General features: G+C 43.5%; 1 protein-coding gene across 7 annotated transcripts in view; it reads left to right on the top strand.

The window, feature by feature from the left end:
• Positions 1–6: 6 nt before the first annotated feature.
• Mark3 (microtubule affinity regulating kinase 3) overlaps positions 7–12,015 on the top strand; it is a 102,064-nt gene continuing 90,055 nt past the window's right edge. For all 7 annotated transcript variants that reach the window (XM_008825571.2, XM_029559956.1, XM_008825569.1 and 4 more), the window contains exon 1: positions 7–130. In XM_008825571.2, the coding sequence (XP_008823793.1) occupies positions 80–130 (51 nt within the window). In that variant the 5' untranslated portion in view covers positions 7–79. The remainder of the gene's footprint in view (positions 131–12,015) is intronic.

Here is a 12,015-nt window from a genome sequence, read left to right as displayed (position 1 = left end):
CGGCTGCCGCTCGCCGGCTACCCAGGGCGGGGCGGTGCTGTTTAGGCCTCGGCGAGGTGTAGCCTCGAAGCGCAGGAAGATGTCCACTCGGACCCCTTTGCCTACGGTGAATGAACGGGACACGGAAAACGTGAGTGGGCCTGCGCGGAGGGGTGAGCCCGTCGGGGTGGCGGCCCCGGAGGCGCCGGGTTCGTCTGGGCTGCAGAGCATCGCCGCTGCGGGCGATGTGTGCGGGACCTGGTTCTGCTCTCTCGCCGGTCAGCTTCGAAGCCCGTGCGTCCCGGGTGCCGCTTCACTCGCACTCATCCGGGTCGCGTGGCCTGGGACTGAGTTGCATGATAGCCGCTGAAGCTCAGGGTCGAACGGGAGGTCCTGGTGGGATTCGTGGTTCCAGAACTCTATGCTAGGACGCGTTGCTCCCCGACCGAGCGGCGGCGTTCACCCAGGAGTCGCTTCCAGTCCATGCACATGGAAATCTGATCGGAAACCGGGGCTCGGCCAGCGGTTTGAAAGGCAGATGCCCTGCCCTGCCGCCCAGTCCGGGACACCCTCCCACTCGCCTGCTTTCCTTCTGCTGGAAAGCCTGACTTGGAGAGCTCTCAGGTCCATTCCCGTGCAGACACCCTGTAAATCCATACGGAAGGCGTCTTTGATTTTGTTCGCAGGGACCTTTAAAAATGACCCGGAACGGCATGTCTAGGGAGTGACAGCTTGTACTAGAAATCACACTGAGGAAACGTTTGACTCTGCCCAAGTGTTTTCTGAACTTTCCTCCGGCACTGAATTCAAAAGGGGTTCCAATCTGGTTGTTCCCATCTGTAAACCATCCAGCAAATAACTAGTAAAGAAACTTCACGGGCCTTTCAGTAGAAGTATTATGAGGTAATTGCTGGCAAGAAAACGCCCTCTTAGGAAAAGCTCTCTTGCTGTGGGTGTGTCCATACTTTGAAAACCATCCTTAGGCATTGTGACCTAGTGGTATCAAATGTCTTCATTTTCATCTTCAACATGCCACTTGGTGCTGGATAACTATTGGGTAATGTAATCTCTTTATGTAAGCCATAGTCTAAATCATTTCTTTAGTATATTAATGTACAGTTGTATATGTTCTCCACTTGAGGTAGATTAGGAGAATTGCCTAAACAGGAAATCTTAAGCGGGGCATTTTTCCTCTTCCTTTCTCTCTTACCTTCCTCTTCCCTTCCCTCCCTCCTCTCCCTCCCTCCCCTCCCTCCCTCCCTCTAGTAGTTCTTGCTGTGTTGCCAGATTGGCTCAAGGGAGCCTCCTGTCTCAGTGTCCCCATAGCTGAGAATACAAACACATGCCACCAAGCCTGGGTTCCTGTGACCTGTATGTGTCTCCTTTCTCTTACCTGATTATCCTGTTCTTTGACCACCCAGAAGAGTGGAGCAAGTTTTTTAAAAAAGCAGTTTGGTTGGCTTTGATCATTGATTTTTTTTACTCAAGAGTCAAAACCTTCAATGAGCCAGAGCATTAGCTCTGTACTTTTTAAACAGAACCATGAAACATCACACATTTGTTTTAATGGAAGACTGTAATTACCTCTCTGTAAGATGGAGCCCAGCTTGGTCCTCATAGTGAGTTCCAGGCCAGCTGGGGCTATAGGGAGACTCTGTCTCAAAAAAAAAAAAAAAAAAAAAAATCAGAGGTTATAGCATATCTATCTAATTGCACTAATTCACCTTGCACTAATTCTGGCTCTTGTGCTGACATGATAGGGAAATAGCTGTATGTCTTCCACAGTGCAGGCCTGTGTCAGTTAGTGTCACACCTCAGGTTCACTTTTAGCATAGCCTGTCATTACCTGTCATTAGTGTACAACTTAAGTTAGACTTCCTGCCAGTTAAGTGAATGAATGTACAACTGTAAATGAGAGTTCTCTGTCTATTAGAGACACTCTATCGTTTCAGGTTGTGAAGATACAACATTAACCCTTTTTAAGTGTATGGTCTGATGAATTTGACAAATATGTAATCATGTAGCTACTACCATAGTTGTAGCCCCAACTGGTCTGGGAACTTGTTGATGCATCTGCCTCTGCCTCCCAAGTGCTAGGACTGATTAAAGGTGTGTGCCACTACACCCACCCTAATACATTTATTTATTTATGTTGTAATTTTTAAAATTATTTTAATTTTATGTGTATGAGTATGTTGCCTGCATGTATGTAAGTGCATCTGTGTTGTGCGATGCCAGCGGAGGTCAGAGGAGGGCATCAGATTCCCCTGGAACTGGAGTTTCATATGGTTGTTAGCCACCATATGGGTGTTGGAAATCGAACCTGGGTCTTCTGCAAGAGCAGCCAGTGCTCTTAACCACGGAGCCATCTCTCCAGCTCCTTATTTTTAATGCGTATCATTGTTTTGCCTGCATGTATGTAAGTGCACCATGTATGTATAATCCCCTGGAAGCCAGAGGAGGATAGGGCATCAGATCCCCTAGAACTGGAGTTATGAATGGTTGTTAGCCATCATGTAGGTGCTGGGAATCAAACCTCGATCCTCTGCAAGAGCAGCCAGTGCTCTTAATCACTGAGCCATCTCTCCAGCCCCAAGAAATTTATTTATCAATGGTCTGCATCTGGTGTGATATTGTCAATGACTAGATATTTGACAGTGTCTAGAGACATTTCTGATGCCACAAGTGGAAGGCGGGTTGGTTGCTGCTCATCAGTAATGCTTAAATATACCTCCCCCCCCAACTTGGAAATCTGCCCAATTCATCCCAAGATAAGTTAATCCTGCTAGATAGTGAGCCCCCATTTTCCCAGCAGCTCAGTCTTTATTCCCTTAACCAAGAAGCAAATTCACTGTGTCATATTTTATCTCTGAAGCTTTTAGAATAAAGTATTTAAAATCAGCATCTTTATCATGTGTGCATGGGAAATATATTTCTGGTGTTAGGGATCAAATTCAGAGTCTCATGTATGGTAAAAGTGTTCTGTAGCCAAGCTGCAACCTCAGCCCCTGTCGTTTTCTCAATGTCAGTTATCTAGCAAGGGTTTACAGTGCCTTGGTTGTGTAATTTGTTTTGTTTTGTTTTTGAGACAAAGTCTGTCTGTCTTATGGCCCACACCCTTCACCTTCCTGCTTTAGCTTTAAGTGCTGGGTTTGCAGCCTACTGTAGTTTAATTTTTAAATTCTGTTCACATTAGAAGCCATCTTAAAACTATAAAGGTAAAGGAGGATTTTTTTAAAAAACAGGATCTCACTGTGGAGCCCTGGCTGGCCTGGAGCTCATTATGTAGACTAGGCTGGCCTTGAACTCTGCTGCCTTTGCTTCCCAAGTGCAAAGATTAAAGGCAGGATTTTTTTTTTTTTTTTTTTTTAAAGTGTATTCCCTGCCTATGTAAGTGCACCCGAGGTCAGAAGAGGGCATTGGATCCCCTGGAACTGGATTTACAGGTGGTTTTTAGCTACAATATGGGTGCTGGGAGCCTAATCTGGGTCCTCTTAGCTGCTAAGCCATCTCTCCAGCCACCTTTTTGGTCTTTTTGAGGCAGGGTCTCTCTGTAGCCCCAGCTGGCCTGGAACCTGCTATGTAGACCAGGCTGGCTTTGATCTCACAGGGATCTGCCTGCCTCTGTCTCCCAGTGCTGGGACTAAAGGTGTGTGCCACCATGCCTGGTGTTAGTACACATCATGAGTTCAAATGTCAGCTGATGACAAAGTAGGATCCCCCTGGAGCTGGAGTTAAAGGTAGTTGTGATATAGGTGCTGGGACTCAAACTGGGGTCTTCTGCACTGTAGAGGGAATACTGTATACCTGAAACCAGATTATTCTGCTCTTAAAAACTTTTTTTTGATAGGCCAGGCATGGTGGTGCATGCTTTTAATCCCAGCACTTGGGAGGCAGAGGCAGGAGGATCTCTGTGAGTTTGAAGCCATCCTGATCTACCTAGTGAGTTCCAGGACAGCTGGGGCTACAGGTAGACCCTGTCTCAAAAAGACAAAAAAAGAAAAAGAGAAGAAAAAAAAAAAACTTTATTTATTTTTATGTATATGAGTGTTTTGCTCATGTGTGTGCAGTGCCTGTGGAGGCCAGAAGACAGTGTGGGATTCCCTGGAGCTGGAGTTACAGATGGCTGTTAGCTACCATGTGAGTGCTGGGAACCAAACCTGCTTTCTCTGGAAGAGCAGCCCATGCTCCTTGACAGCTGAGCCAGCTCTCCAGCTTTGTGCTCAGAGCTGGGTAGAACTAGTCTGTAAACTAACTGGAGCAAACATTAGAATCACCTAAAGGGTTGTTGAAATGCTCATTTGTTTGGTTCTCATCCTCAAACCAGACTCTGTCACTAACAAGTTCCCAAATGATAATGATGCACATCCAGAAATGACTGTGTTTCTATTCAGTGAAGGCGGCTTTGAGGTTTTTAGAAGAGAGATTTTTTACTGTAGATAAGGGAGTTTTCAGGATCTATGGTTTTTAAAAACTCATTGTTTAAAAGAAGGTGTGGTCATGGGACATAAGAATAGCTACCTGTTCACATTTCACCATATTCAGGCACAGTACCAGGTACCTTGTATAATATCTTGTTTAAAATATGTACTGAGAGCTGGATATGGTAGTACATACTTGCAGTTCTAGTTACTTGAGAGAAATATTGCATAGTAGCCAGTCAGTTTGAGACCAGCCTGGGCAATTTGAGACCTTGCCTCAAAAAAAAATTACATTTTTATTTATTTATTTCTTTATTGGGATGTATTTGAGTGGGGTGTGAGTATGCATGTGTGTTGGTGTGGAGGTCAGAGGACAGCTCTTGAGAGTTGGTTCTCATCAGGCATGGTGGCATACCTTTAATTTAGCACTTTAATTCCAGCACTTGGGAGGCAGAGGCAGGCAGATCTTAGTGCATTTGAGGCCAGCTGGGGCTACAGGGAGACCCTGTCTCAAAAAGACCCCCCCCCCAAAAAAAAAGAGTTGGTTCTTGGTTCTCTCATGTGGGCCCTGGGGATTGACCTTAGGTTGTTAGATTTGGCCACAAATACCACCTTTACCCAATGAGCCATCTTACCAGCCCAAAATAAAAAAAAAATTTTAAACTGACTGAAAGTGTAGTTCAGGGATAGAACCCTTGCTTAGCATGTTTGTGTAAGACCCTAGGTTGAACTCTACCTCCAAGTAAGATAGTTTTACCTAATTTGCTTGTAACATCCAAATACAACTATTTATTGAATTACAACCATTTATGGGTGGTGCTATTAGGAGATCCTTAGGCCTTTGATTTCATACTGGGACAAAATATTCAGGGAAATGTCTTTGAACTTTGAGGGTTATTTTCATCTTTTTTTATAAATTAGATAAAAATGGAAATTTACAGTATGTTGACTTTTTAAATTTGAGAAACAGAAGGTCTTTTTATTTTTTAAATTAGCATTCAGAATTAACAGGTTTCCTTAGGGCATTTTCATACATACTTAAGTTTTGGTTGATCCCCATATTACACTCCTCCTACCCCCTTGATATGTAGCCCAGACTGTCCATGAACCTTGACCTCAGCAGTGCTGGGATAATAGGCATAGGCCATTGCTCCAGCCCCTAGTCATTTATGTAGCTCATAATGTACATTGTAAATATTCCAAGACTTATATAGCACAAAAATCACATTGTAATTACTTAGAGACTTATATCCAGTGTGGTATAAATTCATAGTACCTGTTAACTTTATTTCAGTGAGGATTGTTGTGCAAGCAAGCAAGCTGTGGTGGTGTAATCCCAGCATTTGGGAGTTGGAAGGTTGGCTAGGGGTCAAGGCCAACCTGGACTATAGCAAAACACTGTGGAGAAGAAGAAAAAAGATGGTTCTCAAATTTTAAAAATCTTTTTTTTTTCAACAGGGTCTCTCTAGTCACAGCTGACCTGGAAGTCACAATGTGAACCAGGGTAGCCTCTATCTCGGAGAGATCCACCTGCCTCTGCCTCCTGCAGCCTGGGATTAAAGGCGCACACTGCCATGCCTGGCAATTTAAAAAAAATGTTTAAAAAATTTATTGCATGGGTATTTTGCCTACATGGTTGTCAGTGTACCATGTGCAGGCAAATGCCCACAGAGGCCAAAAGAGGGTGACAGATCCCCTGGAACTGGAGCTAGGGATAGTTATTAGCTACCATGTTGGTGCTGGGAACCAAACCTGAGTTCTCTGCAAGAGCAGCCAGTGCTCTTAACTGCTAAGCCATCTCTCTAGTCCCACATGGTTCTAAATGTTACTATTGTACAACATAGACAAATGTTGTCTAGAGTTTGTTCCTAGGCTAGAAGAATCAGGGAGTACAAACTCCTGGCTTATTTCACATCCATTTTGTAATTTCAATTTGAACCCTGAATGAAAAAAATAAATCTATCTGTAACACTTTCATGACCATTTGACAAGAGAAGTTAAAGGATATGCTTGATGGACTGGAAAGATTGCTTAGTAGTTAAGAGCACTTGCTGCTTTTGCAGAAGACCTGTTTTTTCTTTTTTTAATGTGTATGAACGTATTGCCTGCTTGTGTGTAGGTGTATCCGTGTCATGCAGTACCCACAGAGGTCAGAAAAGGGTGTTGGATTCCTCTGGAACTGGAATTAGGGATGGTTGCTAGCCACCATGTGGGTGCTGGGAATCAAATCCAGGTCCTCTGCCAGAGCAGCCAGTGCTCCTAACTGCTGTGCTGTCTCCAGCCACTGAAGACCTGTTTTTCAAAGTTATAAACAGATGTTGGACTGCTCACAACTGCCTGTGACTCCAGTTCAGGGTGCATCCGTTGTCTTCTTCTGGCTTCCAGAGGCACCTGAATACACATTGAGGCACACACACATACACATAATATAAAATAAATAGGGGCTGGAGAGATGGCTCAGTGGTTAAGAGCACTGACTGCTCTTGCATAACTCCAGTTCCAGGGGAATCCGAAGCCCGCTTCTGACCTCCGCGGCATTGCACGACATGGGTGCACTCACATACATGGAGGCAATACACTCATACACGTAAAATAAAAATAATAAAATATTAAATATATAAATAAAAAGCTTTAAAAAATACACTTGAAACATTTGAGAGGCTAAGACAGGAGTTTGCCCCAAATTTAGGACCAACCTGGGCTGTATAATGACTTTTGGACCAGCCTGGGATGCATATATGTGTTTATATATGTTGTATATTTTAAAAGTTTTCCAGATATGCTTAGAACTAATCTGTAGCCCATGTGAACTTTTCTGTAGCAGTCTAGTGGGGAGAGCAGAAGTTGACTCAGATGGACCTTTTCTGTGAAAAAGGGAAAAAAAAGGACTTTTTTTTTTTTGAGTCTGCCTTAATTTCAATATTGAATGCCACCCCAAAAGGCCCATGTGTTAAAGGCCTGGTCCCCATTTTGGAACTATTGTGAGAGCCTTATGTCATTGAACATGCCCTTGAAGGGGATTCTTGAGCCCTTCCCTATGTCGCTTCCTGGCTGATGAGGTAAGCCATTTGCTCTGCCATCACTGTCATTGCCATCTGGAACCTCCAGAACTATGAGCTAAATAAACAACCTTTTCTCTTGAATTGATCCTCTCAGTATTTCATTATAGTGGCAGAAAGCTAACAAAGAGTCCAACTCTTCAACTAGAGTTTTTTTGGGTTTTTTTTTAATTAAAATTTTTTTTAAATTTTTTATTCTATGTGTATGCGTATATTGCCTGCATGTAGCTAAGTGCACCCATGTCATGCGGTGCTCATAGAGGTCAGAAGAGGCTGTCAGATCTCCTGGGACTGGAGTTATGGACAGTTGTTAGCGGCCATGTGGGTCCTGGGATTTGAACCTGGGTCTTCTGCAAGAACAACCAGTGTTCTTAACCTTTGAGCCATCTCTCCAGCCCCTCAACTACTCTTCCATTCACCTAAACTGTTCAACCATGATTAATCTGGAGGCTTACACCAGGAGATGTTTGTCTGTATTTCTTGTTAATAGCTAGGCAATTGCTCCTGATTAGAGCCTAAATATTGTGGGGTTTGTGTTACATTTTACATGAAATTGGTAGTATTTAATATGAAATTTGTGTAAATTAACCCAAAGGTTTTGGGCTCAGAATTCTGTGTCACTTACTTTGTATGCAGTCAATACTTTATGACTGAATTGACTACAAGAATACACTCTAGAATGAGAATCCTGGAGAGGAGGAGACCTAGAAACCACTCCTTTCTTAACTAAACCCAGAAGAGGTACTTAGACTTGGCAAGCGCTCTGCTGTTGAAGGCACTTGAGATTGTGTGTGCTGTGCTACGGTGCTTTTCTCATTCTTGACTCCAACTCCTTTGACTTCCCTTCCTTCATTAACCCTTCCCTAGCCTAGGCCTGCCCATCCATAGTGTCACTAGTAGGTTTAGCGATTTAGTTTTTCTCTTAAGTCATCAAAAGAAGGTTGCCTTCTGGACGCTGAAGATACTCAATGATAAAGCACCTTTTGCATATTGTGGTAATGTATTCCAGGTTTATTTTTCCTTTTTTATTAACTTATTTCAAGTTCTTTTTTTTTTTTTTTTTTTTTTTTTTTTTTTTTTTTTTTTTTTTTTTTTTAAATGTGTGTGAGTGTATTGCCTGCATATTGTGGGTGAATGCACTGGTGTTGTGCAGTGCCCTGGGAGATCAGAAGAAGGTATCAGATCCCCTGGAACTAGAGTTATGGACAGTTGTTAGCTGTCATGTGGGTACTGGGAACCAAACCCTGGTCCTCTGCAAGAGCAGCCAGTGCTCTTAACCAGTGCTGAGCCATCTCTCCAGCCCTAGGTTCAGGTTCCCAATTGTTATATAGGTATTCTACTTACTGCTATTACACAGTGCAGCAAGTTGGTAGTGTAAAAACAGCCACCATTTGATGCCCACAGATTGTGGCAGAAGGAATTCTGATAGAAACTGCCTATCTCTGTTCTGCTGTGTCTGGGATCTTAAAGATTGAGGGCCAGGTTGGCCAGCTGGGATGGAGAATCCATACTCTAGACTCTCTTAGCTCACACATCTGCAGTTTGGGTAGGTACGGTTAGAAGAATGGGTACAGTTGGGCCTTGTGGCAAGAGCAGGCCCACAGCAGGCCCTGGTATGGTCACACTTCTGTTGTGCTACTGCATTTCTTCTGTGTGGCTCATTGTTTCAGCAAGCAGAGCAGAAGCTACTTGCCTTATAACAGCCTCAGAAGTCACTCCAGAGGGAGGACTATGGACCTTCTTAAATAGGAAGTATGTCAAACTTTAGGTTGTGTGTGTGTGTGTATGTATATGTATAATATACATCTCCCCAGTCCCCCTTTCTCCCCCTTTTTTTAAAAGACAGAGTCTCCCTGTAGCTCCAACTGGCCTGGAACTCACCATGTAGACCAGGTTGGCCTCAGTCTCACAGAGATAAATCTGCTTTTGCCTCCCTAGTGCAGGGATTAAAGGTGTGCACCACCATAACCTGGCTAGGTTATATTTTTGAGCCACTTAAAGGAATGACTTTTTGGGTTCATAATCTTAGCATTTTATTATATGGTCTTTGGCAAATTAACCTCCTTGTTACTTCATCTACAGAATTGAATTGGTAACAGTACTGATACTGCTAGGTCTCCATTCCATTTTCTCTGTGTGCATCTCCTACTTTTGCTCACTGTACTAGTAACCCCACGTGTTTCCTTGCTGTGCTTTTAACACTCCAGGGACACTCCATCCACAGGTCATAGCTACTCTCTTTGCCTAGAACACTTTTCTTCTAGATACCTACACAACAATGCTGTTCGTTTCTCATCTCGTGGTCCCCCCCCAATACACTCCCCATGAGACTTAGCACTGAGCAACCAAGGCCCTTCCAGTCTCCCAACCCTGACTTTTTTCACCCCCACTAAATTGTTACCTTCGGACATAACATAGAATTATATATATATGTGTGTGTGTGTGTGTGTGTGTGTATGAATGACTTTTTGAGACAGGGTCTCCCTGTAGCCCCAGCTGGCTTGGAACTCACTATGTAGACCAGGCTGGTCTTGATCTCACAGAGCTCCACCTGCCTCTGCCTCCCAAGTTCTGGGACTAAAGGTATGCGCTATCAAGCCCAGCTCAGAATTTTCGTATTTCTTACATTCATTGTGTTTCATCAGTTTCCCATGATATACTAAAAACTCCTTGAGGGGCTCTAGAGATGGCTCAGAGGTTAAGAACACTGGCTGTTCTTGCAAAAGACCCGCATTTGAATTCCAGCACCCACATGGCAGCTAACAACTGTCCGTAACTCCAGTTCCAGGGGACTGACAGCCTCTTCTGACATCCTGGGGCATCGCACAACACGGGTGCACTTATCTACACACAGGCAATACATGCATACACAGAAGAATAAATAATAAATAAATGCTGGGCGTGGTGGCGCACACCTTTAATCCCAGCACTTGGGAGGCAGAGGTAGGCAGATCTTTGTGAGTTCAAGGCCACCCTGATCTACGTAAGAGTCCCAGGCCAGATGGGACTACACTGAAACCCTGTCTCAAAAGGACAAAAGAAAAAGAAAAAAAGAAAGCTTTTGTAGCTATTGTGGATAAAGTTTATTCTGGTATAAAATGAGTAATTTAAAGCCATTGATTTAGTAATCATGGGTTTGCTATTTATTTATTTATTATTCATTTATTAGCTTTCCTGGGCAATCCCAGCAAAGCCCAGGGCTTTGTGCATGCTAGGCAAGCACTCTACTGCCCTAGAATTCAAAGTTCTTTACCTACCTTTTCTCTTATTACGTCTTAAGTATTCTCCTATATAAACAATATCCAACCAGAGAATCTGCTTGGCCATTTGCTAAACAGTTTGAGGCCTGCTGTACGTTCAGTCCTCTGTGCTGACAATATGGACCTGAGATGACGGTGATGGCGAGGAGCCCTTAATCAAGGAGAATTAATTAAGTGAAGCTTTGGGGAGAGGAGAAGCTGGGCAGAAAGGACAGCTTAATGTGAAAAGAATAAAGGTAAAAAATTGCTACCTGTCATGATGTCAACGATCTAAAGCCACCTTTCCTCAGTGTCAGTGGCCTGAAATGAGAGTTGAAGGAGAAGAAACTTGCCGATTAAAAGAGGAACACTTTGTTGGCTGGCTTGGTGTGTGAGGAACTAACTTGGCCACAGTAGAAAGGGAGGGCTGAGTTATGTACTGTCACCAAAGGTGATGAGATCAGTGGGGTAGAAATGCGGAAGTGACAGATTTGAGAGATTAAAGATGAAGGCCGAAGATTGCTTTAGAAGTGAGGGAAGATGAGGAGGAAGGAACAACTGTAGATTCCCTAAGTTTCTCTGTTCAAACCATGAATAATGCTTTCACAACAGAAAAAAGTGAGATCATGTTTTAGGGAAAATTAACAAGTTTCATTTTCCTACAGTAGATTATCTTAACCTTGGGGTGATTGTTTTTGAAACAATTGTTTGTTTCTGTGTTGTGCCCATGTCGGTTTTTGAGATTCACTATGGATCCCAGACTGGCCTCCAACCAGTAGTCACCCTGCCTTAGCCTTTCCAGGCTGGCTAGGGTTACAGTTTCAAGCCACCATACCCAACTTTGGAAAGCAGCCCTGTGCTGTTTATTTAACATTTTTTAGTACATTTGTTTACATACTGGGTAGATGGTGCATGAGTGGCCTCTGTAGGCATGGCACAATATGGATGTACTTACATACATACAGACAAAACACTCATACACATAAAAATAAAAAAAATTTTTTTAATTAGTTTTATTTACACATACAGAGGGGAGAGGAAGAGGGAGGGAGGTACAGTTAGGTTATGGCAAACCAAAAGTTGCTCTTTTTTTTGGGTCTTTTTGAAGCAGGGTCTCCCTGTAGCCCCAGCTGTCCGGGAACTCACTGTGTAGACCAGGATGGCCTTGAACTCAGAGCATCTGCCTCTGCTCCTGAGTGCTGGGATCGAAGGTGTGTGCCACCATGTCCAGCTGGTTTTGTTTCATTTTGTTTTTATTTTATGTATATGAGTGTATTGCCTGCATGTATGTGAGTGCACCCGTGCCATGCAATGCTA

The sequence above is a fragment of the Nannospalax galili genome, unplaced genomic scaffold, assembly GCF_000622305.1.
Source record: "Nannospalax galili isolate Female #2095 unplaced genomic scaffold, S.galili_v1.0 scaffold188, whole genome shotgun sequence".
NCBI classification, from domain to species: Eukaryota; Metazoa; Chordata; class Mammalia; order Rodentia; family Spalacidae; genus Nannospalax; species Nannospalax galili.
This window is presented reverse-complemented; position numbering and strand designations above follow the sequence as displayed.